This window comes from Megascapheus bottae, chromosome 13 (genome assembly GCF_031878675.1).
Source record: "Megascapheus bottae isolate mThoBot1 chromosome 13, mThoBot2.hap1, whole genome shotgun sequence".
Classification (NCBI taxonomy): Eukaryota; Metazoa; Chordata; class Mammalia; order Rodentia; family Geomyidae; genus Megascapheus; species Megascapheus bottae.
Window position 1 is genome coordinate 57,345,654 of NC_143521.1, and position 27,514 is coordinate 57,373,167.

The 27,514-nt window shown below is 48.9% G+C and overlaps 1 protein-coding gene across 1 annotated transcript in view; it reads left to right on the forward strand.

The window, feature by feature from the left end:
* Positions 1–27,514, forward strand: part of Stk32b (serine/threonine kinase 32B) — a 182,679-nt gene that overhangs the window by 149,317 nt on the left and 5,848 nt on the right. Inside the window, exons 5-10 of the mRNA XM_090343840.1 lie at positions 4,921–4,958; positions 11,109–11,198; positions 16,550–16,653; positions 22,180–22,296; positions 23,398–23,523; positions 25,503–25,634. Of these exons, the coding sequence (XP_090199966.1) occupies positions 4,921–4,958; positions 11,109–11,198; positions 16,550–16,653; positions 22,180–22,296; positions 23,398–23,523; positions 25,503–25,634 (607 nt within the window). The remainder of the gene's footprint in view (positions 1–4,920; positions 4,959–11,108; positions 11,199–16,549; positions 16,654–22,179; positions 22,297–23,397; positions 23,524–25,502; positions 25,635–27,514) is intronic.

Here is a 27,514-nt window from a genome sequence, read left to right on the forward strand (position 1 = left end):
GAGAGGGTGGAAAGAAAAGAGGGGGAGGGAGGGAGGATAGGAAGGAAGGACAGGGTGAGAGGAAGGGTGGGAAGATAAGAGAGGGGAGGGAAAGAAGGAGGGAAGGAAAGGGAGAAGGAAAGGGAGGACCAGCTAGTGGGCAACACTGGTGTCCACCTTGTTCACTGTTACATTTCCAGAGAGAAATCATGCCAATATGGCCAGAGATTCTGAAACTCAAGAGCTTCTCCTTCCCCATTGGCTTGCCCCATTTCAGATGGCTAAGCCATGGGCCTACAGCCCAGGGGAATCTTTACAGCCCCTGTGGGTGCCCCTGGTGACCCCTCCATGACCACACCTCAGCAATGCACGTCTTCACCTCCTGCTGGAAAACAACAGCAGCAATGCCTCCTGGTGCCTGGCTCCAGGCTAGTTTCTCCTACTGGAACCATCTTGCCAAATCCACCCCCAGAACCACACAGAGTGGGCACCAGAACTGAGAGAGAGAGCAAGAGACAGGCTCAGGATGGGGCCTCAGGACCTGTGGTTTCTCCTTCCCTACCCCAGTGACTATTCTCCATGTGAACACTGTGGTTCCTGCACTGTGGTGAGCTCACATACATCCACGTCGCCACCAGGTTTTCTTGATCTTTGTCACTGCCTGCGATTTCCAGCATCATGGCTAAGAAACCCCTTACAAAGGGTACAGGAAGAAATGGCCTCACAGCCCGCCCTAGAAGTCTGTGCCAGGCTCCACGGGCACACAGTCACATCTGTGCTATTTTTAAAATAGCCCTGCTGACATTTTACAGTGTATTTGATTTGGAGACTGAAGAAGAATTCAAGATCAGGACCAGGTTTTATCACCTCTCATGCCTACTTTCCATCAGAGTGTCATTTGGCCCAGCTCTAAAATTACAGGTCTGTCCTCAGAAAACATTCTCAGCTCTCTCCATCCATGCCACGCTTCCAGTGCCCTTGCTGGACATATGAGCTCATTTTCAGCAAGATGACGCTCAGGACTGAGATATGATCACTGCGAAAAATAAAGCTGGAGGAAATGATGCCAAAGCCAGCTAAAAGGACAGCTCTGATAAGATGCTGTATCCCAAAATGGTCTTCTTATTAAATCTCCAAGAGACTCAGCTCCCCATTGCTTCACCAAGCTCTGCCTAAGTCTGCCCAGCGAATCTCATACAGAAGAGACCTAATTCACTTGACTGAAAGTTCAGACTGGTCCCTGGAGTTTTCCCAAGCTCTTTTACAAAGAGAAAACAGGTCCAGGTGACAGTGACACATGCCTGCAATCTTACCTACTTGGGAGATGGATGTGGGGAGAATTGAAGTTCACAGCCAGCCCAGGCAAAAAGTTGAAGAGACTCCATTCCAGCCAATAAAAAGTTGCGGGTGGCAGTGTGCTCCTCTCACCTCAGCTACATGACAGGCTAAGATCGAGAGGGTTAGGAATCTGGGCCCGCCTAGGCAAGCATATTCTCGAGACCCCATCTCAACAGAAAAATGTTGAGCATGACAGTTGCATTTGCAATTCCAGCTACAGCAGAAAGTATAAATCACAAAGAATATGTGTGTGTGTGTGTGTGTGTGTGTGTGTGTGTGTGTGTGTGTACATCAAATTATAAATAAGAACAAGAAAAGAAAGCTCAGAAGGATGACACTATGGCTCAAATGGTAGAGCGCCTGCTTAGAAACTGCAAAGCCTTGGGTTCAAAAACCACTACTGCTAAGAATAAAACTAAAAGGAGCACCTGCCAACTTTACCACTTTCTACACGCTGAGAGCCTCGCCGAACACAGAGGGCATTCTTGTGTAATCTGAGGGAACAGCTATTGTCCCACTTTCCAGATGGGAAGAACAAGGCTCAGAGCACACAGCCTCATAATGAATGACTACTGCTTGATGATTTAAATCCACTGGCTCCATGGGTCAACCCCTTAGTGTCTCACAGAAACACAACACAGTGCCCCCGGACAATTCTAGAGGTCCTCTAAGCCATCACAATAATGGGCAGAATCCAGTCCTTATGCCTGCAGAGCTGAAGTCTCCATCGCCTTGCTACCCTCCTCTCCTAGAGGTCTTTGCCCACCCTACCAGGGTCCCAGTGACACATTTCAGCTTCTAAGGCACACACAGGGGACTGCCATTCCACGCTCTGTAGGCTAGAGGCAGGTCACCGCTCAAATCATTTCTCCTGTTCATCTCCTGCTGCCTCGCCTGCAAAAGGAGAACTTGGTCTCTGAACTCTACAAACCCAGCTTTTCCTTGCTTTCCAGATGGCAAACTGTCACACTTCTGCCCAGCCTTCCCCAATCAATTCCAGAAGGCAGGACTCTTCTGTTGATCTCTCTTCCAAAGCCTGGTTTATTTTCTTCACAGCTTTTCTTCTGAGGTCTAAATTCTGCCATTCCTCACCCACCATCTGGACTGTCAACCTGCCAGGTCCATTGGGCTGTTCTGTCTTATTTTTTATGTCCCCCATGATCACAGAGGGACATCCTAAAAATGCTTGTGATTCTGCTCTAAGATAAGAACTGACAGAGGGAACAAGATAGACCCCATACACTTGACCCACCCTGCAAAGGAAGCAGCCACAGGTGGAAATTTCCCGGCTACTGGGACAGGGGCCTCTAGGCCCTGAGTGTGTCCTCTCCCGCAGGACTGCCACTCCTCTTGGAGCTAATGAGTTGAGTGGCCACAGTTGTTACATCTGTGTCCCCCATTATTGTGGCTCAAGGTTCTGTGAGGGGCCCTTTCCAGTATGGATGCAGGGCTTAGAGAGGCAGGGCGCTTGTCCAGTGATGTGCTCCCAGCTGCCACTTGAGACTGCTGTCATCTCTCCCTTTGCCATGCCAGTGTGGCAACATCCTCTGGCTGCCAAGGAAATGACCGCTCATTTGGTGGTTTAAATACCATAAATGGATTTCCTTTGCTCTAGCCAGAGGTGGTCCATACTTCCTTTGGAGGATGGGAGAGGACCTGAACCTGACTCTGCTGGTTCCCAGCATTCCTTGCTTTGTGGCTACATGGCCCCAATATCCCTCCCTGTTTCCACATAGCTGTCTGTTTCTTTGTTTCTGTGTGCATAGATCCCCATTCTCCCTCTCCTTTGTTTTAGGTAGACATGAGGCACTGGAACTGAAGCTCCTCAGAGAATTGAATAGGCAAAGACTGTTTCCAAACGAGGCCCCCCTCTATGTTTATCAGTGGATATACAAGTGGGGTGGCACATTCATTTGTTCAGCCCAGTATTACAGATTGCAGCTCTGTATGTCTTTCACCCCAACATGTCCACCTTGGTCTGCATGGTAGCACTCTCTCTGGGTCATGGACCCCGAAGATGATTGCCTCTCCCTGGACCAAAGCCACTTCCTCCCTGATTACCACAGCCACAGCCATCCAAACTGACCTGCAGAGGGTTATAAGATGGCTTGAACGTTTTCTGCTGTTTTCATTCTCCACACATCTTTGCTTTCCCCTTTTCTCACCTTTTCTTGAGAAACTCTGCTGGGAGCAGCCCTGGGTATAGAACTGGTGTTTGCTGACTTGATTCGTATACACTTGACATGATGTCTTCTGCCTTTTATTTTCATTTTGTCTGCCATCAACCTCATCTTCCCAAGAGTCTCCTAACCACATCCAGCACTATGGCTGTCTACAGTGATGTTTTGTGAGCACAGCAGCAGGGGCCCATTTACTTAATGCTTATCAAAATTCATAGGCTTGAAAAGTCACCACACAAAACGTAAAAAACTTAAATCCATAGGCCAAAGTTTTCCTGCCTTCCCAAGAAGGCATTGCATGAATTTGTTGCCAATAATCTCAGTCTGTGTTCAGGTAGAATTAATATTTGATAAACTGAGGAGCAATTGCTCTTTATTTGCAGGAAAGTTGTTTTTCACTAGTTTTGACATTTACTATAAATGAGCATGTGTAAGTGTTGCAAGTTTCTGAAATCCATGGTTTTCATACAGAGCTTAGCAGTTACCCCCATGCTGACAGGAAATCAATGGTGGGGCAGGGCTGGTCGCTCACTTTCCTTCCATTACTGTGTTCATCCATGTCTCACATGTGTTTATATGACCAGCAGAGCACTCAGTGCAGAAATGCAGCTGTACAGAGACCAAAGCTCACCTTCCAAAAAAGTTCCACTCCCACTTTGGAGGTCCTTTGATAGAATGGTGTCACAGGGTGGAACTTTCCAGCAAATTCTCCTCCTGGCTTTGCAGCATGTTGACACTATTTTTCCCTAAGAACAGGTCAACAAACTTGCTCCATAATGTGACTACTTTTGGCCTCCAGGACCACATTTGGTTCTGTTGTATGTTCTTTTCTGTTGGCTCTGTGTGTGTGTGTGTGTGTGTGTGTGTGTGTGTGTGTGTGTGTGTGTGTTGTAGTGCTTTTATAGCTCTGTAAGGATATAAATGTTAGATCACAGACAGCACAAAACAAGACCCAGAACTGGACTTGGCCCAAGTGCTGTCGTTTGTCAATCTCAGACTTACACAGTTACTGACCTCTTGTGTCTAGATCTCATGTCACCCAAGGTGGAGGCCAGAAGGACAACAGGGCAGAAATGTATCTCTACCCATGCCATAGAACTCTTCCCCACTCCTTAGCCTCCACTATCACAAGAAAAATAATAACTTCTGCATACAGGTTAAAGATTTCTTTTGGCCATTCCAACAGCCTAGAACTGAGAGATCAAATTCTAGTTTTAAAAATCCAGTCTACTTGCATTTCCCAGAAGGAGAAATAAGTGAGACAGAGGCTCCCTGTACTTTCTATCTCTGCCTCTGACTGAGACCTCATGCCAGTGGAGAGAGCAGGCTGGAATCACCTTGTTCCAGCAACACTGAGTCTAAAGATGGCTTCTTGGATGGCCCCAGTGATCACACCACCCACTCTCACTTTCTTCTTTTACAGAGACATCAAGCCAGACAATATCCTATTGGATGAACATGGTGAGTCTGGGGCCCTTTCCTGGAACTCTTAGTAGACAGGGTGGGGCACTGGGAAATTGGGACAGGGAGATGGTGGAGAGTTGGATTTCTGGGTGAGGTAAACATCCAAGTTCATTTCTGATCTCTGTTGAGTTAAATTCTCTTGAGGGTGTTTGGAAGTCCTTGCTAGTTTTGTGTCCATTTGAAGAGGGCAGGGCGTAGCAGGGGATGGGCCTAGGATCCCTGGGTTTCCAAACTCAGCTCTTCCACCCACAGGTCTGTGCCTCAGAAGTCATTTTACATCTCTAAACCTCCATGCTGGCTTCTGTAAGATGGAGAAAGGGTTGTAGGTACACAAAATGAGACCGTATGTGCTGACAAACCCAAGCTCAGTAATGGTAATTCACTATGTCCCATCATTCAGCTATTATCTATGTCAGTTCCAAAGCTCCCACGTGGATTCCTTGGCATCTTCTTAGATTGACCTAGGAGACCTGAAATGAGGCCCAAGATTCTGCCTTCCTATAGCTCTCAGGTAAGGCTGACACAACTGGTCTATGGACCATATTTCTCATAGTATGGCACCATGCCAATGGCTCAGATAATTCTTTTTTTTACTGGTTTTATATATTTTTATTGTAATTAATAGAAGGGTTACATTATATTCACCAGATAGAAGGTACATTACTTCACAAACATTGATACCCTTTCTCATGTTTTTGTCCCCATTTCACTCTCCCCAGCTCAGATAATTCTTATAGAAATTTCAGTGATTCAGCCACTGTGGTCCCATGGAAATTATCTACTGACCTTTGGCTACAGGAACTCAGAAGCCAGCCTTGTCCTGCTTCAGCCACCTGGGGCCTCTGAATTCTGCATCTTCCTTCTGTATTATGATGCTAAAGTTTAAGAACCACATGCCAAGGACCAGGACCTAATGATGCATACTTTAATTCCAGCTACTTGAGAAGCCAAGGCAAGGAAAGGTCTTGATTGGAGGCCAGCCCAGGCAGAGTTACCAAAATTCTGTCTTCACCAAAACATTTGTTGTGACTCAGTGATTGTTGTACATGTACACATGTGTGTGCACATGCACGTGCACACACATAACCACAAAAATATCCCTCAGGTGACAGGCATAGTCCAAAAGCTCAGATTGGATAAATTATTACACTAGCTTCAAGCACAGCAATGCAGCTAGCATCCCTGAAGTCTGAACAGACTGCTATACAGTGCGGCCACCCTGCTCATGTTCAAGGGCCCTCACACAAAGGCTGCTGCAGTGAGTCTCTTCTGAGGCACGACTGGGGGTACTCAGGAGTGAGTCTGTCACCTTTTCCCCAGAGCTTTCCCTACTCTTTCCCAAGCTCTGCACCTTGAGGTGCCAGATGTGCAGGGAAGGCCAGAGGTCTTGGGACTGAAACCCTTGGTGCTTGAATCTTCACTCTAGAGCCCTGAGCTAGACAGTCACCCTCTTAGCTGCTTACACTAGGAAAGGAGTAACAAGATGTCCTGGCTTCATGGAACTTGCTCACCTTCTGTCCCTTAAAGATTATTTCTGCTTATTCTCACAAAAACCTCACCCAACTGCATCTCCTCTATAGAACTTAAACGCAAGATGTAGCTGCAAGAGAGTCAGAAACATGTTGCCTTCTGGGGCTGTGATGAAGAGAGTTGCCAAGTAAGGGGAGAGGATACCAGTTTGGGGTGTTGAATAAACCCCTGGTTGGCTACTGCGGCATTGATGCTTACTGGGAAAGGGTAAAGCTTCATCAGGAATGTTACTTATGACGATTGGGAGGAGTGAAAGCAAGTCTGTGTCTGAGACAGCCAGAAAGAAGGGAAGGTGGATTGGTCAGGCCACCATGACCCTTAACTGATCAACACAGAAATCTACTGCTGTAACATCTGGAGCCAAGGAAGTGCATAAAAGAGCAGGGCAGGCAGAAGACAGGAGCTTTTGTGAGGCCTTGCAGTAGGTGGTCAGCCCAGAGTATCAGCTCGGGTCAGATGCAAATGACATAGTCACTCTACACAGTGTACAGAGGCAATTAGTCCAGAGGAAATGTCTCTCCCAAATTTCAGCAGTGAGAACCATTACTCCTCCCCCCCCCCCAGGAATGTGATTCAACAGCTCAGGGTTTTCCCCCTTGCTCTCTGCCCAGGGGCAGCCTGGCAGATGGATTGCTTTTAAAAGCTTTGTGTTGCCCCCTATGACCACAGCCCAAGAAGAATAGAACAGAGAAATCCCAGGGTCACTTCACTCTTGATCCTGCAAAGGCATGTTCTGAAAACCATCAGTCTCCCTGTTGCTGAGCCAAATGAAATCTGGATAAGCTGGTGCGTGGAACTTGATTGGCTTTCTTTTGCCACTTTCCTGCGATAAATCCACTGTGATCTCTGTGAAGATAAGGAAGGTTGGTTTTGTGCTTGCTCGGAACACGTGCTCCTGTGTAGGATATGGACTGGCTTTTCCATCTGCATAGAGAAGAGTATTTTTAGCAGGGAGCCTGCTAGATGACCAACTCCCAGCTTCCAGTTGCTTGGACTTGACAGTGCCTCTCTGCCCTCCAGCTCAGGTCACTGAGAATCCTAAAAGCCAGATAGAGATCGAGTCACCACCCATGGCTGTACTCCACTGAGGCTGTAAAGGCAGAGGTCACCGCCTGTGGAGTGCCCTCATGCCAAGTCCTGGCCTCACTTTCCTGAAAAACCATGGCAGCTGCCAAAGTGGATTCCAGAGGAAAATCTAAAAATAAATCTTGGCAACTCAGCCAGGCTGTTGCTCCAGGCTTGACTGTGAGACAGCAGGCTCAGGATGCCGTGGGCCCTTTTCATCTGGGGAAACCCCATGGATGTTCCATCACAGTGCAGAGGAAGGAAGAGGCAGGGTGAGGAACCATGAGCAAGGAGGAGGCAGGAGAGATGGGGCTGGGGGGTGACAGGTGCTCTGTGATCATCGTTCCTCACTCTGTCCTCCTGGGGTTGAGCCCTAGCTACCTGCACAGCTCCTGAAGTTTCTCTAACTTTGAAGTTTCTCTAACGTTGTCACATTAATCACCCAGTCCCAGGGCTAGAACTCAGGGCCTGGGTGTTGACCCTGAGCATTTTTTGCTCAAAGGTAACACTGAATCACAATGCCACGTCCAGCTTTTTGGTGGTTAACTTAAGATGAGAGTGTCACAGACTTCTCTGCTTGAAATGGTGTTAAACCATAATCTTTCGTTCTCAGCATCCAGAGTAACTAGGATTACAGTCGTGAGCCAGTGGTGCCCAGCTGAAATTTGAACATTTGATTTTGGAGGGACACAGACATCTAAACCCCAACAGTGACCTCACCAACACCCCAACTTGTCTTGCTTCTCTAAGACTCCAGAATTTAATAAATAAATGCTGGTTGGTTAAGCCACGCTTTCAAGGGCACTGAATCAGAATAGCACAGACAGACTGAGACAGAGCCAGAGAAACAATGCTCTGTGGTTTTCAGAGACAGGCCCTCAAAATGTATTTATTTATTCTGCAAGGAGTAGAGGAGGAAGAGGAGAAGGAGAAAGAGGAGGAGGAGGAGGAGAATGCATGTGGGATGATGGGTTGTAGACGCTCGGGAGGCTGAGGAAAGGAAAGGCATCTCAAAGCAGAACGTGTGCAAGTTATCTTTTTTTTTCTTTGTCGGTCATGGGACTTGAACTCTGGGCCTGGTCACTGTCCCTGAGCTACCACCCTACCCCTTGAGTCCCAGCACCATTTCCAGTTTTCTGGTGGTTAATTGGAGATAAGAGTCTCACAGACTTTTATGCTTGGGCTAGCTTTGAACTGCAGTCCTCAGATCTCAGTCTCCTGAGTAGCTAAGATTGCAGGCGTGAGCCACCAGCTCCCAGCAGGTGCAAGTTATCTTGAAACCAAGTTGAGGCTTCTTCCACTTGTATTGGCTGAGGAAGAGCTCCCTGGAAGACACAAGTTTGGAGTGTTGGGAGGCTGCCTATAAGGTGGTAATTAGGACAGGGTTTCTAAGATGTGCTCACATGAGAGGCCTTAACCACAAGATTGTTATTTTGACAGAGTAGTCACCGTGGTCCTTACTAGCGGGCAGAGACACACGAGGTACCTCTCAACCCAGCTACATTAGCATTTGCTATAAGTGACACCATTTGATTCTGACACATTAACTTCCTGGCCTCATGATGGTCTCTCACAGTCCCCTGCACCCACAATCCTCTTCCTCCAGACATCCAGTAACGTGATCTTCTCTCCTTTAGGTCTTTGCTCCCATCGCAATGTTCTGGTCACTCCATTGAATCCTGTAATCACCTTGTAAGATGCTGATTGATATCAACTCCTCTTGACAGAGTAGGGTCTGAGGCTGCCTGGCCCTACGTTAGCAGGCCCTATATGAACGGGATACACCAGCAGTGACTGCTGACACAAAGCCCAATTTACGCAGTCCTAGCCAGTGAAAGGTAATTGTAGGCCCAGGATCTTCAGTTCTTCACAGTGCTACCTGGTGTTGGCCAAAGACAGAAAGCTCTTCATTTCCTGAAGCTTCCAGAAAATCATTTCTCTCTTCTATCCTATGTGTCCTTCAGTTCACATACTATTGGTTACAACCTGGTCATATGACCACTGGCAGCTGCAAGGGAGACTGGGAAATGTAGTTTTTAGGTGCGTTTCAACCCGGCTAAACAGTCTATAGGAAGACCACCTCTTTCCGACATCCCATAGTTGCTGGGTGACAGTGGGGGAAGGTAGCTCAGTGAATGGAGCTGGCACGCGGGGTTGCTGGTGCTTTTTCTGTCCACCATGGCTGATGGCATTGTGCACGCCTCTCGCACAGGCCTCTCTGGGGCCCCTCAGAACCTGCTCCAGAAGGTGTCCTCTAAGTCAAAGTCGTATGTGCCCATCTGTGTAAGTCCTGTATCCCGAGAACAGTCAGCCAGACTCTTTGTCTTCTTCATATTTGATGATAATGGAGAATGAAGGCCTGGTCCTTGCTCACCAGGCATGTTACTTCACAAACCATGTTCCAAGTCCTTCTAGTTTGTTTGTTTTTTTTTTGCCAGTTGTGGGCTTGAGCTCAGGGCCTGAGCACTGTCCTTGGACTCTCTCAAGACTAGAGCTCTACCACTTGAGCCTCAGCACCACATCTGGCTTTTTTCTATGTATGTGGTACCAAGGAATCAAACCCGGGTCTTCGTGCATGCTAGGCAAGCACTTTAACCACTAGGCCAAACTCCTGGCCCTTTTTCTTAATAGGTGTCTCATGTATATGCTGAGGCCAGCCTGGGGCCAGGATCCACCAACTCCCATTTCCCATGTAGCTAAGGTGACAGATAAGTGTGTGTGACCATGTCCCACTGCTGATTTTAAATGAGGTCTGTCTGGCATATAGGCCTGGTCTGCCTTGAGCCACCCCTTCACACTCTCTGCCTCCTGAGTAGCTAGGACTCTAGATGTCCACCACTGGCCCACCTTCTCACCACCAGCCATTTTCTCATGGCATGAAGACACAAATAGAGAGAAACTTAACTGCGTTTCAATCTGTTGTCTGGTTTCTCTTCGTTGTCAGTTCCCCAGAAGGCATGTACTGGCCATTCCAGGTTTTCCATCCTCCCCATCCTGTCCTTCTCTTGACTTTGTACCCCAGCACCCCCTCTTTCCTTCCTCCTTCTCATGTCTCCTGAGTATCACTGGTGTACACCTCACCTCTCTGTGTCCCTTGACTGCCATCATAACGCTGGACAGAAGGTGACCCCACCTTGTTACCACCTGCTAACCCCACCAAGGCCAAGGCCAAGGCCCACGGAGCGCAGCAGCCCACAGAGCAGCTCCTGCCCACTCCCCATCCCAGCCCCTTGCAGGTGTCCTGTGTGAAGCCTGAGGCGGCTGAGCTTGCCAACTTCCTGGAGCCTGATTCTCAACCAAGCTCTCTAAACTCTTCCTCTAGTCTCACCCTCAATACAAATATCCTTCCTTCCAAAGAATATACATACAGTACCAAGTGGAGCTCCTGTGCTAAAGTGCATACCTGAAACAGACGCTTTTGAAGAGCCAAATGAAGTGTGAAGGTGATAGCTACTTCTGTTCCCCCGCGGGCCCATCACAGCCTGCGGACCACAGGAAGGAGCCTGCGGCCACAGCTCTGGCTTACAGCAGTCTCTGCTTCCGTCCTCACAGGCCACGTCCACATTACAGACTTCAACATCGCCACGGTTGTGAGGGGAGTAGAAAAGGCTTCCTCCATGGCTGGCACCAAGCCTTACATGGGTAAGTGTTCGAGGCCCGGCCTCTGTTGTAGCGAGCCCCCCACATACCAAAACCATGCCTTCTCTCCTCCTCCGTCAGATGTCACATGCATGTGCTCCATCTCATGCCAGGCCACCTACCCCAGCAGGGGCCCTGCTCACTCACACACTCAGCTGCTCCCAAACTGTCACTCTGTTCAGAGGACTCTCCTCCTCCTCTTCCTCCTGCTCCTCCTCATCAGGTTTTTAGAGAATTCCTGCTCACCAGAACACGTAGACCTTGGTGCCAGTTACTCTGGGGCTGTGTTCTTAGGCACCCAGCGTGCTGTCAGTGTGTGTAAGTTAACATCTCTTTGGGACATTTGGGGGAAGTGTCATTTTTCGGTGCACTCCATTCCCCTGGTTTAGTTTCCTTCGGTACTGATACCTCTTATGCAAGTGTTGGGCTTTCTTTGGACTCAAAACATCATGTTGGCTAAGCAAGCCACCCCTCCGGGCATGTTTGTGTGCGGTTATTTTTACCAGGTAGTCTTTCATGGTGTTTTATTCCTGGACCAGTCTGAATCATGAGTCTCCTGTTCTGCCTCTCCTGTGACTGGAATGGTAGACATGTATCGTTGTACCCATCTTTTGGTTGAGATCGTCTCCCAGCTTTTTTTCCAGCATCAGCCTTGAACCTCGAGCCTCTTGATTGACACCTCCCAAGTAGCTGAGCTTATAGACGTGAGAAAACACACCTGAACTTTCTTTTTTGGTCATACTGCCTTAGCTACAAAATTTGATAGACTTTCTCTATCCTGCTTAGTTAGAAATTGTTTTGTGTCTTTCTATTCAATATGGCAGCTGGAAGACTTTCATATTTTACCAGAAGTTTCATGTTTCCATTTTTAAATTATAAATGCATATGCAGTTTTATCAAATAGCTTTTCTGCATCTCTTGAGATACTCAAATGGATTCTCCACTATAATCTGTGGAAATTTACTGGATGGTGGTTAAATGCTGACCTATGCTGGCATTCCTGGGATAGTCCCAGGAAACTGCCATAGTCTATGATTCTGGAACCAGTGTATGAGTATCTTATTCATAATAGTTACATCTAGTTTCATGAGGAATAGTCTTCTGCATTTTTATTCCCATAAACAACTGTGTGTGGTTTGGGTATCAGACTATTCCTAGCAAGCTGCATTGTAAGCCAGGCTGATATGATTCCTGCATGCATTGGATACGGTTTTTCAGGAAATGCAGTTGGGTTAGATGAGGTGATTGCTCTATGCAGAAAAAGATGAAACTCTGAGTTCCATTTCTAGAAGTAAGTTAAGTCCTGATTAAGATTCAATAGTTGGACCAGGAGTGTAGCCTAGTGATAGAGTGCTTACCTAGCATGCACAAAGCCCTGAGTTCAATTCCTTGATGCCATAAAAGCTGAAAGAGACCTTACTGTTGAAGTGGTAGAGCTCTATCCTTGAGAAAGCCCAAGGACAGTGCCCAGGCTGTCAGTTCAAGCCCTAGGACTGTCCAAACAACAAAAAAAGATTCAATAGTTAGGTGATATTTTCCAAAAAGAAACATACTTTTTACCTGACTTATATGACCGTAATCCCCCTGTATATAACCTTTATAATAACCATAAAAGAAATTTTAAGATTGATTCAATAGTTTTGTCTTTCAAATAATTCATGTATTTCATCTAACTTTCCATCTCCTAACTGGTAGTGTTCGTGTCCTCTCTCATTTTCTAGCCATCTTGTTCAGAAGCTTATTGTATTTATTGATTCTTCTAAAGAACCAGTTTTTTATCTTTATTGCTTTTCTTTCTTGCTTCTATATTGCATTGATTTTTCTCTCATCTTTATTACTTTTTTCTGCTTCCTAAGAGTTTACATTGTTGTTCCTATTTTCTTTTTTTTAAGTTGTAAGTTTGGATAATTGATTTGAGACTTGTCTACTTTTGCAGTATAAACATTGAGGGCTCTAAATTTTAGGTCCAGTTTTAGTTGTATCTGACATAGCTAAAATATATCCCATCAGCTGGCTGGGCACTGATGGCTTATGCCTACAATCCTAGTCACTCAGGAGGCTGAGGTCTGAGGATCCTGGTTCAAAGCCACCCCAGGCAGGAAAGGCTACAGAATTCTTATCTCCAATTAACTACCAAAAAAGCCAGAAGTGGGTCTGTGGCTCAAGTGGTAGAGCACTAGCCTTGAGCAGAATAGCTCAAGGTCAGCACCCAGGACTGAGTTCAAGCCCCCAGGACTGACACTTAACATATATGTGTGTGTATATATATATATATATATGAAATATGTTTCATATATACATATGTATGAAAGCATAATATATCAAGTTTATGGGATATGTATGATATATATCAAATTGTGGGATGTATATCATAATTCTGATGTATTATGCTTTCATTTTTATTCAGATACAAATATTTCCAACAAATTGAGAATTTTCCCGGTATCTATCTATGTCTGCACCTTACCAAAGCTTTCCTATTTACTTATTAGCCAATTAAATCTCCTTTCCTGTTTCTCTTCCCAGGGATGTGGTACAGTCCTATTGGTCAACAATTGAGACGTTTCTTATACTGTAACAAGACCAGTTTTCTGTTCTCTTTCTTCTATTAGCATCCCCCCAAAGGGAAAAATATGAGACCCAAGCTATAGTTTCATTTTATCTCAAGTTATTGTGTAAGTATGTGACACCTGTGTTTATCAGGCAAGCTAAGACCTAAAAAAATTTAAATTACTCCCATGGAATCCAGAGAGATGGCAAACCTGCTACTTATCTCTCTTCTTTCCACAGTTCCTTGGCTCACTTTAAGGCAGAGAATGAAGACAGAGCTCTGGAATCATTTGGGATTTGTGTATAACATGTACTGTGGCTGGGTTTTCACTCAGGCATGCATTCCATTGCTTATTTAATAATGAAATGACACATTATAAACCAACACACATCAGATGGACACTCACTTGCTTTGTGCAGTCTCATAACTAAATTGGTCACACTTTATCTCATCGTGATGAAGAGAGAGGCATCATTCTGTGGCTGGCATCCAGAAATGACGCTCTGCCCAAGGACAAACAGGCCTCACAGTATTCACCTCATTGCCAATAAACAAATGCAAAGGCAAAAAAATGAACAAACTTGATAACTAGTAGTGAGTGAAGGTTACCCTGGGTCATGAAGTCTGTGTGAAAGCTCATGGTTATGAAAAATGGGGCAAAGTCCTGGGGGGATAACTCAGTGGCATGGCACTTGCATGAGATTCGGTTCAAACTCCAGCATGGAACACTCCCCCAAAGAGGATGAGGCAAGTCCTAGAAACTTAAGCTATTTCCTCATCTTTGAAGTTGGCACAAGGGGCACGATAAAGTCAGTAGCCAAGGACAATACTTGGTGTCCATTTAAGCATGTTTTCATGCTAAGATTTTAAGTGTTATTATAGAGAAAAATAGAAGGATTGGTAAGGATGTAAAGGTTTTTGTTTTGTTTTTTTGTTTCTTTTCCTGGTCCTGGGGCTTGAACTCAAGGCTTGGACACTATCCCTGACCTTCTCTTTACTCAGGTCTGTTGCTCTACCACTTGAGCCACAATGCCACTTGCAGAATTTTTTTTAGTCGTTTATTGGAAATAAGAGTCTCACAGATTTTCCTGCTCATGCTGGCTTTGAACTGCAATCCTGCCAGCCTCATAAGAGCTAGGATTACAGACGAACCACCAGTGCCCCAAAAGCAATAATTTGACTATGTAAACATAGCAATATTGGAAAATATGTTGATCCTTTATCCTGACTTCAGGAAACAATACACACACACACACACACACACACACACACACACACATGTTCATGCACGCACGTGCACACACACACACACATCCATACGCACACACATACACATACATGCACACAAAAACACACAAATTTATTTTCTTTCTGCAGTGGCAGTATGCTGCAGATATTCTTATTCCTTGTTGAGATAAAGAAACTGAGGCACAGGAAGAGGTTAAGCAGCTCACCCAATTCCACCATGCCAGTGAGCCCGGGAGCTGTGGTGCAGTGACTTCTTCACAATCTGAGTTCTCTGTGCAGCTAACTAGGGAAGGTCTCACCACTGGTAGATGTGGGGCTAAAGGTCCTCAGGCTGGAGACTAGAGGTGGGGGTTGAGAGGCTGGAAGGATTCCAGACAGAGATGCAGAAGAACCAGAGTGGCTGCAGCCCTTGAACCTCCCATGACATACTAGGACTGAAGCACCAGGGTAGTGATAAGCATCTAGGAGGCCACTGTAGCTGTCCAGCATTTCAGCAGGATGGCAATGTGAGCTCTGGATGGCTCCCATAGCAAAGCAAATCCTGCCTCATGCATATGTGTGTACACATACACATGTGTGTATACATAGTGAATGTGTGTGTGTGTGTGTGTGTGTGTGTGTGTGTGTGTGTGTGTGAGATGAAGGTTGGACGATGTCTTCATTGTACTCCATGTGTGTTCTTGCATTTCTGGAAGGCAGTTACGTGACGCCCTGATGCCTCTTAGAAGCAGAACTCACTTTCCACTTAAAACCTGCATGGGAACCATTGTTCAGTGGCTCATTAGCACTGCTAGTGGGAGGCAAAGCTGAACTTCCTCCACCAAGGGGCCATGCTGAAGGTTTAGTCAGAGGTTCCTTGGTGCCAGGGTGTTTCTGCTTCTCAGGCAGACATCAAGAAGCCACACCAGCTCCACAGCCTGAGGGAACAGATAATGAATGCACATTAAGTGGCTGTCATGTATCTGGTACTCCATGCAAGGGAAAGATTCCGACCCCAAGGCAACATTGCCCTCCTGTGGTTGCCAGTATAAAGGATGAGCTTGATCTCAAAAGTCTCAGAGCCCCTCATCCCAGTTCCACAGGTCTGGGGTATGGGTTTGGCCCCTATAGCAGTGCCTACAGCTGCAAAACGAACTTCCACAAACTGAGTGGTTTGGAACAACAGAAGTGCATTACTTCGCAGTTCTGAAAGCTGGGAGTCCAGTAGTAGCAAGGGCCACTGTAAGTGTGGTCCCTTATTTGCATAAGGCATCATGATTGGTGCGAGCCCAATTCTTCATTTGCATAAAGGCCTGCTGGGAGTGGTGCAGGCATCCTTGCCACACCCGCTCCTGAGTCTCTATGGAGGCAGCTCAGCCCACTTTGTGTTTTCATTTTTATCTTCCTTAATCTTCAAATGCTTGTACAAGATGGTTACAATCTAACATGTCCCTGGTGGAGGGACTGGTAGGTTATGCTGTCCAGAAAGGCTGCATTCATCATTCTGTGTCCCCTACCCAAAGGGGAAGTGGCCATGAGCTGCTTCTGACCATGATTTTCTGTCTTGTCTTCACAGCTCCAGAGGTGTTTCAGGTCTACGTGGATGGAGGTCCTGGGTATTCCTACCCTGTCGACTGGTGGTCCCTGGGCATCACAGCCTATGAGCTGCTGCGGGGCTGGGTAAGATATGAGGAGACCAGAGGGCCCGTGGAACAGGGGCTCCAACCATGCCAGGCTGGCAGAGGCTGGGGTGGGGGAAGGGGACAGCAGGGAGCTGAGAGGGCATAATGGATGAAGGCTGTGGGTGCCACCACAAAGGGCCCCCAGCAAGCTGTGGCCAGATGGGGAAAGGGATTCTCAGAGGAGAGGATGCTTGCTGTGAAGTGCTCCTGGGGTCAACACCAGAGGAAAGGCAAAGCTCCTTGGCCTGGAGGTTTTGTTCTCTTCTGTATCTGAATACAGTGCATCAGAGCCCACTTTTCAGCTTAATGTGGGGTTGTTTCAGTGATAATTGCACATCTTTATCTTGTTTTGGTTTTCTTTCATAATTTCCTCAAATACATAACTATAAAAAGGGTCTGAATCATGACTGTAAACCTTGATACTCAGGAAGCTGAGATCTGAGGATTGTGGTTCAAAGCCAGCCCAGGCAGAAAAGTCCAGGAGACTCTTAGTTACAATAAACTACTCAAAAAAGCTGGAAGGGGCACTGTGGCTCAAGTGGCAGGGCACTCACCTTAAGCCAAAGAAGCTCAGGGACAGCCCAGGGTTTAAGCCTGAAGGCCAGCGAAAAGTGGGGGAGGGGCTGAGACATTCAATACATATTTGTATTTCATTAACATGTAATATGTGAAGGTAACTAGTGGACCTCTTTGTAAACTGATAACATATATTTATTATGGTAGAAAGTATTATGATCAAAAGTAACCTGAGCCAGGCACCATGTGGTCTATGCCTGTAATCCTGGCTACTCAAGAGGCTGAGATCTGAGAAGGAAGACCGGAAGCTTGCTAGAGCAGGAAAGTCAGTGAGACTCTTACCTCCAGTTACCTAGCAAAAGGCTAGAAGTGGAGCTGTGGCTCAAGTGGTATTCCATCCGCCATGAACAAAAACGTGAAGCAAGAGCACAAGACCTTGAGTGCAAGCTTTAGTACCAACACACACACACACACACACACACACACACACACACACACAAATTAGAAAAAAATTGAGGGGTGTTCTTCATACAAGTATGGTTTGAAGAGGCTGCCTCCTCTGCTTGGTCCCTGACTTTCTCACTTGCACGCTGGGGATAAGAATACACAGTTAGTTCATCTTGTGGAGTTAAATTAGAGGCTCCTCTGCCCTGGCCTGGGCGAGCCTGTGCAGCACCCCCTTGTCTCCAGCTCCAGGCACGCCAGCGCCATGTTCACGTGCTCTGTAGTCCTTTGCCTGTAAGTAGAAGGGGCTCTCCTTGGAGGCGCGGGAGAACCTTATTCTTTGTGGGGTTCCCGTAGCATGGTGGTACAAAAATACATGAATATTGAGTGAATGAATGAATGAACAGTTCCTAAGCTCTAGACATGCAAGTCAAACATCATTGGTCCAGACAACTGTTCTCTGCTCTCAATTTCACCTGTTTCCTTAAAACTCCTAGAAAGCAGAACAGTGATGTTTGGTGTGATTTTCCTTGTTGGAGGCACAAAGGATTGAATTCATGCAGGCTTGCTAGGCAGGTATTTTAAACTTGAGTCATACCTCAACTCCCTTTTCCCATTGGTTTTTTGGGGGGCCAATCCTGGGCTTGAGCTCAGGGCCTGAGCACTGTCCTTGGACTTTCTCAAGGCTAGAGCTCTACCACTTGAGCCTCAGCACCACTTCCAGCTTTTTTCTATGTACGTGGTACCAAGGAACCAAACCCAGGTTTTCATGCATGCTAGGCAAGCACTCTACCACTCGGCCAAACTCCTGGCTCCCATTGGCTATTTTTGAGGAAGGGTCTCATGTGTGCTTTCCCACATCTCTGGGAACAATAACCACTCACCACTGCCTCCAGCCATTACACTTTCCCCGTAGCCGGGATGACAGGTGATCCTCAAAGTGTATCCCTCCATTCCATGCATTCCAAGTAGCTGCTGTTAGTCTTGAGCTCCCCACACAGATGCTTACATGGTGATTTTAGAATCGCCATTTTAGAAAGGAAATATGGATGTGTTCGTTTTCTGGGTCACTGAATGAAAGGATGTTTCTGGACAGTTTTTTTTTGGTTCAGTTACTGTCCACCCTCTGAGGAGGAATGCAAGGGTCTGTGATGCTGTCTGTGTGAACCCATCAAAGGCAGAGGCTCTTTCTGAATTGTTCAGGGGTTTTTGTCCTGTTTCTCAGACCCGAGTCCTGCAGAAATACAGTTGCAGAGAAAAAGGTGTGTTTTCCATCTCTGGAACTTTAAATGACCGGAAGAATTGTTGCTCACGTTCTTTCTGTTCTCTGTTGGGGTTTTGTGTAAAAGGATTTGAAAGAAAATCCATTCAATTAGATAGTCTTCAACACTCAGCTCCGCTCAGACAATGCAATGAGGCAAATCCCTTTCCTCTCCATTCCCCCGTCTCTTCTCTCCGGAAGCCAGCATGTTTTGTAAACTGAATTTCCTGGAATAGAGACACACCTGCACATCATGCCGAGTGTACCCAATGTCCTGGTGTGAAAATCACTTTTACCGGCAGTACATTCGATTACCCTCCCTTCTAAATGGTGGCTGGCCTTGGAGTTGACATGCCCTAAAGCCAAGGAGCGAGCACTGGGCACTGAGCATCAATAGAATCCTTTGCCGTGAGCAGGTGGATCCGTGGGTCATTGTAATCATTGTCCTTGTCCTTGGGAGGGGACTTGAGTCTCCACCACTCTGACAGAGGAAGGCCGCACCCACAGCCTGGGCGCTGAGGAATAGCTCCGTCTTGGACGGCGTGTGTTCACCATTGAACACACTGGGCTCAGGGTATGTTATCTTTTTATTGATTTATTTATTTTGGCCAGTGCTGGAGCTGGAATCCAGGGCCTGGACACTGCTCCTAAGCTCTCTCACTCAAAGCTGGCTCTCTACCACTTGAGCCAGAGCTCTACTTCTGGCTCTTTGGTGGCTTCTTGGAAATGAGAGTCTCATAGATTCAAACTCGGCCCCTCCAATCTCAGCCTCCTGAGGAGCTAGGATAGCAGGTGTGAGCCAGCACGCGACATGACCCCCACTCTCCTTTTGCTACCACTCTAGCCCTCTGCAGAGTGGAGAGCATAACGAGTCCCTCATTAGGAGGTGTAAGAGGGACACAGAACAACCAAGAAGGAAGCAGACACTTGAATGCCATTCACAAGAGAAGTCTTTACACGTGTCCCTGCCTGGGTCCCTCCCACTGCTGGGCTCTGCCGTTCTCATGGGATTGCAGAAAACAGGAGAAGCCATCTGGGTCTCTTCCAGACACTGGGAAATCTGTTCACCAGTGAGTCTCGGAGTCCTGACATCTGTGATGAGGGTGGAGAGGTGGGCATCCCTGCACCCCGGTGGCTGAGGGTGTCAAGTGTGACGTCATGCATGCAGGGACCGAAGGGTTCATTGAAATGAAGATGAGAGGTGACCCCACGCACTCCACAAACCCCACTCCTACTCAGCCGTGTTCTGAGCTCTGTAGGCCCTGCTTCCGTCACTCCTCCCATCACTCTTCCCATCACTCCATCCAGGGGGCGGGGACTCAGCAGGCCTGCCTGCTTCCTTCTAGGCCCTCTACACAGAACGCAGTGCACCCTGGGCAGAAAGCAGGTTCCTCTGTCAGAACCACATTCGTGCAGGGACTCAAGTTCAGGAGCCAAGTGTCAGCCGGTTCGGTTCCTTCTGAGAGTGGTAGGAGATGTGTGCCAGGCCCCTGTCCCCGCTTGGGTGACTCCCTCCTTCCTGTATTGATCCCATGTTGGTGTCATGAAGCCATGAGATGCTGCACGTTTGGTGGTACTCTCAGATTTTGAGGCTGGCTCGTCCTTGTCCTCTTCTTGGCAGCCTTGACTCTCTGCCAAGAGCCCTGTAATGAGCACCGGCCAGCGTCTGTGGACGTCACAAGGCCTGCATGTGGAAGAACACCTAAAAGGCTTAAAGAAACAGATGAAGAATGTTCATGTGTCGGCCGCATTAGCCCAGTTGGGTTTTGTTCTCTTCTAATGGGTACTGTGGAGATTCCCCCATTCCATTTGGACATAGGGAGGCACCTGCAAAAAGCCCCATGCTATGGACTCATCAGAAGGAGATGCCCTGAGCCGGCGTCTTCCACGGGGCCCCCGTGGTGAAGACAGAGGTGTGTCTCTGCTAGGGGACTGGACCTCTCCCAGGAGGCCCTGCCCTTAGCTTGGCACCTTCTATTCTGCAGGGCCCCACGGGAACTGTGAGGTTGGAGCGGCTGGCGTGTCGTCTGGCGCAGGGTCCGTGTCCCTCCACTTCAGCAGGAGGACATACTTGTGCCTTTTGTCATGGTACCCCGGGGCCCTGCTCAGTGACTGTGTCTGCTTGGACACTACAAATGCAGGGATGGTCATGGGCCAGTCCCCATTGCTGAAGAGCCAGATGGCAAGCTGCCTGCCGCCAGCTGAGAAATCCCTTTCACAGCAGCCTTGTTCCTGAGAATTGCCGGTGAACTCGAGTGTCTCCAAGGCCAGCCTGCTACTCACCCCACCCGGGCTTGGAAACGGCTGCTCCCCTGCCCCAAGACCTTTGGCCCCACCAGACTGAGACTGTGTTAGGACACAGAGCCAGATGACCACAGTCCAGAAAGGCTTCTGAGCTGGGGCATGGCTTAGGGCACAAAACTGCCGGGAGACGGAAGAAAAGAGGATACCCTGAGTGCCAGGCCCAGCAACCAGGGAAGGACTGGACCCAACGTCCTCATGCAGGGGCTGGTGATGGTGACAGGTGCGACAGGCCCAAGCTGCTCCTACCCCTCCGCTCCACCAGACACAGCGCTGGCCACTGCAGCCAGGCCTGCTCAGAGACCTGGTCAGCCAGGCCAAGGAGAGATGACAGTGGCCGAGGAGAGACAGTGGCCAAGGCCTCGAAGTGCCAGTGGCTGGCAAACTTGCAGGTGTCAGTTCTGGTGCCACCACTTGCAGGCCAGGTGACCTCACAGCCACCCAACCCCTTCTCACGGTGGCAGCACCACCACACCCCGCCCAGTTCCTACACTGTGCCCGTGGCTCAAGCCACCACCCCACACAAAAGAGGGCTGGGTACTGTGGATGGAAAGGCCGGTGGTACTGTCGGCTGTCATGCAGTCTCATAGGGAGGAGGGAACTGGGGTTTGAACTCAAGCCCTTGCACTTGCTAGGTAGGCACTCTACTCCTTGAACCACACCTCCAGTCTTTTTGGCTCAGATTGTAGCCACTTTGATAGGGTCTTGACTTACGACCAGGCAGACCTGAACCCTGGTCCTATTTCCTGTGTAGCTGAAAAGAAAGACATGTATCACTGTGCCCAGCCATTGGTTGAGATAGGGGTCCTCAAACTTGGTGTCTGGGCTAGCCTCAAGCTGCAGTCCTCTCGACCTCTGCCTCCTTAGTAGCTAGGATTGCAGGCATGAGCCCGTGGCTCATTATATAATCAGAAACCACAAGTGTGTTGGCTTCCAGGTGACTCTCCACCCCCACCTTCATCTCTCTCCTCCTGATTTTGGCTGTCGTCCTTTTTGTTACAGCGGCCCTATGAAATCCACTCAGCCACGCCCATTGATGAGATCCTGAACATGTTCAAAGTGGAGCGTGTCCACTACTCGTCCTCGTGGTGCAAGGGGATGGTGGCCCTGCTGAAGAAGGTGAGAGGTCGCCCTAGCCTGCCAGGGAGCCAGTGTGGGCACAGGTACACCACCCACAGGGGAAGGGGAACAGGAAATGCACAGCCACCAGACTGCCCAGTGATCTGGGGCCACGTGCAAATCACAAAGCCAGGCACAAGGGAGTCGGGGGCAGCAAACTTCAGCTCCTTCCACTCCTCTGCAAGCTCCATGAGTAGAGGCAGTGGATGTCCCAGCTGCTGCCCCAGGGGACTGGAAGAAACTGGGCACTTTCTGTGTCTGGTGGAATCAACTCTGGTTCCTTAAGTGCGGTACCCTGGCCAGTGCAACATCACCAGTGCCTGGAGGCCACTGCACATGCACCGTGTCCAGCACCTCCTGAGTCACACACTGGGGTGGAGCCAGGACTGTGTGTTGGCGTGGTCACTGGTGCTGCTTGCAACCTGGCACGGGCAGGGCAGCTGAGGGTTCCTGGAGGTTCCTGCTCAGTCCTCGAGGATGCAGAGCAGTATGCGTTTGAGCTCCAGCCACCTGGGCCCTGGGGAGCTCTCTGAGAAGGGGGCAATGTCACCATCTCCACACCAGAGATGAGGAAGCGAGATGAGAAAGGACTGGGAGTATGGCTCCAACGGTAGATCGCTTGTCTAGCAAGCAGGAAACCCTAAGTCCAAACCCCAGTACCACTAAAAAAGTTTTAAAATTTTTGACTGGGAGTCTGGCCTAGTGGTCGAGTGCCTGCCTCGCATGCACGAAGACCCAGGTTCCATTCCTCAGTACCACATACACAGAAAAAAATCAGAAGTGGTGCTGAGGCTCAAGTGGTAGAGCTCTAGCCTTGAGAAAGTCCAAGGACAGTGCTCAGGCCCTGAGCTCAAGCCCAGGACTGACAAAAAATTAAAATTAAAATAAAAAAATTAAAAAGCCCAACCATCCATTTCCATATGACCTTACGGAAGGGTTCTGCAACATGGGTGCTGATAGCATTGCCAGTGATGACCTCGACAGGCTGGGCGTGGCATGAAAAGATACCCCAATTGTCCCCAGCAAGGCACCCGCATTCCTAGTTCCTGCTAACCTCATGACAGGCAAGTTTACGGAGCTACTTTTGCCCCCTGACTACAGCTCCTGGCCAAGGACCCCGAGAGTCGCCTGTCCAGCCTCAGTGACATCCAGAACTCACCTTACTTGGCGGACATGAACTGGGATGCTGTGTTCGAGAAGACACTGATGCCTGGCTTTGTGCCCAATGTGAGTCCCGCCATCTTGGCGCTATACATGACCCCTGTGACTGCCCAGCAAGCCATCTGTGGGTCTCAGTGGCTGCAGCAGCCATGGGCAGGGTCCCGCACTTCAGGAACCACTAAGATTGCTAAGGCCTGACTTTTGCGGTGGTCCCTAACGTGCTGTGGCTCCTGCTGTGGATCAGCTCAGGTGGCAGGCACGATGGGAGGTGGGGTTGTCACTGGGGACAGTTAAGGTAGCCTTGCTGCATACTGGATTTGCCTTTTAGAGGACACTGGCAGCAGGCGGCTCGTCGGGGTCCTCGGGAGACGGTTTGGCAGGTGTGCAGCAATGCAGACCTCCTGCTCTGCCCTCTGCACAGGGCCCCCTCTGTGGAGGTGGACCCCACAAACTGCTCCCAACACAGGGCACACTTGTGAATCCAGCTTCTGCCATGGCCTTACCCCTGCTCTAGGCCAGCCCCCCCTCCCCCGACCACACACACTCAGCCTGGTGGACCCCATCTTCTCCTGGCACGCAGGGGCCTTGACTTTTATCTGGTTCCACAGAAAGCCTTCCTGGCCCTTCCCCTCCCCAGGCCCAACAGCTCGTCCTCCCTCCATCCCTTGCCGGGCTGTGTGTGAGCATGGCTCTGTGGGGGCTGTGGCTGTGTGGCTCTATGTATGGCTGTATGTCTATGACAGACAGATGCAACTCATGGACAACCGAGCTGGCAAGTATGGCGGTTCAAGGGCCGTCTCAGCCCCTTTCCACCATGCTCCATTGGCGGATCAGGGCCAGATCAGCACACAACATCCAGGTGCTGTGTTGTGCCCTGAGGTGAATCATAGTGGTGCCAGGTGCCAGGGGCTAAGGACCACCACGGGATGTTTGTGCCAGCAGCAAGCACTCAGAGAAAGATCAATGTGGGGTGTCTCTGAGTTCCTGACTCCTCCCCGAGATGACAATGACACCCCATTATTATAACCAAAACATGCCTCCAGACACTGCCAAGTAACCCTGGGGTCTGAATTACCCCACTGGCCATCCCAGGGCCAGGCACTGAATGCTTGGTGGACCTGGAGACTCAGGCTGGCTTTGTCATCTCTGTGAGCAGGGTGGACTCCAAGCAGGGTGATCCTGCCTGTCCCTGTACCCCCGCCCAAAGGGAGGGACAAGCCACGAGGCTCTCAAGGGTCCTGCAGGGTGGGTGACACAGCCCTGAGGAAATATCCCCCACACACGGAATCCACGAAGCCACAGGAGGCCCACACTTGCTCCCCTGGGTCCCAGGGCTTCCAGGGCTGGCTTTCTTCAGATGCACATTCTAGAATCTCCCTGTACATTCCATGGCCTCTGGTCTACAGGCCCTAATGACAAAGCCCAGAGACTCGATGCAGCCTCCGGAATGAACACACATTTGACTCAATCTTCCTGTTGGCATGTCTGAGAGTCCCAGGGCTGTGTGCTCCATGTCCTGGGGAAGCCAGGAACCAACGTGAGGCACGGTGGATGTCCCTGTGTGTAGACAGGCACCTGCCTGCGCCCCTGAGCTGCCACAGACATGGGGTTCCACTCTGAGAATGGCTCCCAGGGACCTGGGGTCTGAGACCCAGCAGGCAGGGTGGGTGGTGCCCCAGCTCTGTAGCTAGCGCAGTGCTGGAGGTTCACCAGCTCCAACCCAGATGCAATAAGCAGCCAGGACAGAGAGCTGGGCAGACATGGACCAGAATACTATTTTAAAATTAAGTCACTAAAAATCATTTTCATGGAAGAAAGTCACAAAAATGCATGATGATAAAATAATTGGATTGTGGAGGAATGAGAAAGATCAGGGCTACTGAGGGGCCAGGGCTGTGGCTGCCAGTCAGTGACATATGCCAGAGAATGAGGTGCTTTCATCATCAACAAGTCCCACAGGGTCGTTAATCCTGATCCCTTAAAGGAATGGCAGAGTGACAGGCAGAATGTGGACCAACCACCTTTTCTTTCCCTCTTGCCTTCAGAAAGGACGATTGAACTGTGACCCCACGTTTGAACTGGAAGAGATGATTCTAGAATCCAAGCCACTTCACAAAAAGAAGAAGAGGCTGGCCAAGCACAGGTCCAAAGACAGTGCGAAGGAAAGCTGTCCGCTGGTGAGCAGCTCTTGGGAGCTGTGTCTGTCCAGGAGGAGAGGAGCAAAAGTACTGAGTGAGGTCCTGCAGACAAAGGGGACCAACCACCTCCGTGTTTTGGCTAGGGAAGTGTCACACCCTGCGGTCCTCAACCCTCTCCTAGAAATCATTACCAAAACCTTTGATGCCCTCACACACACATTAAATCATCCATGCATTGTTGATAACAGTTGGCATACTACACGTTATGTGTGCGCACTTGTGGATTCGGGAACGATAGGAGGAATTGTGATCCATGCTCTGTGCCAGGCCTAACCACAGATACGTGCCCTGGGCACATATCCAGAAAATGCCAATCTGGATTTTCATTCCTGAATATTCTTGATCCACAATGAGTTGAGTCAGTGAGCATGGAACCCACAGGCAGGAAGAACTGGCTGTCCCTTTTTCTGAAGTGAATGGAGTGCCAGTAACACACACACACACACACACACACACACACACACACACACACACACACACAGATGGGTGCAGAACTTGAGGCTCCATAGCAATAGGCAACAGGAAGGTTAGCGGAGGGGCATCCAGGAACATTGTCCCCAGAGAGGTCACACAAAAGGCCTCACGACTGCACTGGGACTCACATGGGCCCCTGTCACTTCTGCTTTCGGCCTCTGTGTTAGTGTCCTGAACTAATAGAAAAGTATCACCGACAAGTTGGCTTAAAAAAAAAAGATAGGGGGCTGGGAATTTGGCCTAGTGGTAGAGTGCTTGCCTACATGTGTGAAGACCCAGGTTCGATTCCTTGGTACCACATACTTAGAAAAAGCCGGAAGTGGTGCTGAGGCTCAAGTGGTAGAGCTCTAGCCTTGAGAAAAATCCAAGGACAGTGCTCAGGCCCTGAGCTTAAGCCCAGGACTGGCAGAAAAAAAAAAAAAAGATAGGACACTCTCACAACTCTCTTGATGTCAAGTCTGACATCAGGTTATCCACAGAGCCGTGACGCTCCAAAGACAATAAGGGGTTGACGGCTGCCTGAGCTCTTCCGGTGTCCTGCACAGTGGAGCCAGGCTTGCAGCTCTGTGGCTCCATTACCTTTCTCTGGGCTCGGTCTACCTTTGGCCTTCAAGCCAGGCCATGAGCCATTGTCTCCAGGGCCCACTCTAATCCGCTGTGGTCTCTCAGAAAAGCCCACATTTAGTCATCTTCTCTAAGCGCCAAGACTTAGGATCTGACCACTCTGCCCGCATGGAAAAGGTTTCATTGGAATGTTCCATCCGTACACATAATGTGCTTTAATCAAATCAACTCTATAATTTGCTTACCCACCTTTATAAACAACAGTTGAACAGGTTTCATTGTTCACTTTTTATACTGAAGCACTGTGGTCCTGGTCACACACCCCCCCCACACACACACATCTCACCCTCTGTCTCCCTCTTCTCCCATTGCTTCCCACCCCATACAGGAACTCAAACACATCCTGGAGGAGACAGTTCAACCCTACACCAGATTTAAAGATAGACAGACATGTTTAAGTAGATTAATAGATGATTAAAAATAATCCTTTAATTTTCCAGTGGCATTGGCCTAAAGATGAATATAACTGTTGATGTCAAAAGTTCATTGTATTTTCTTACAAGAAGTTAAGACATTTTCCTAAGTCCTAAACACCTCACAGACCCAAGACCCTGAGCCCCTGAGTCCCGCCAGCCTGTGCAGTGCAGAATCTGGCCCGGAGCCCCGTGAGTGGGGAAATGCAGTCTCCCAGCACTAAGCACTCTCTCTGCGCAGCCTTCCTGGCCTCTCTGGAGCATGTCGGGTGTCCAGAGTTTATCAGTGGCTCTGGGGGTCCCCACGCTGTTCCTGAGAGGACAGATGGTGCGTGGTGGTCCTGAATG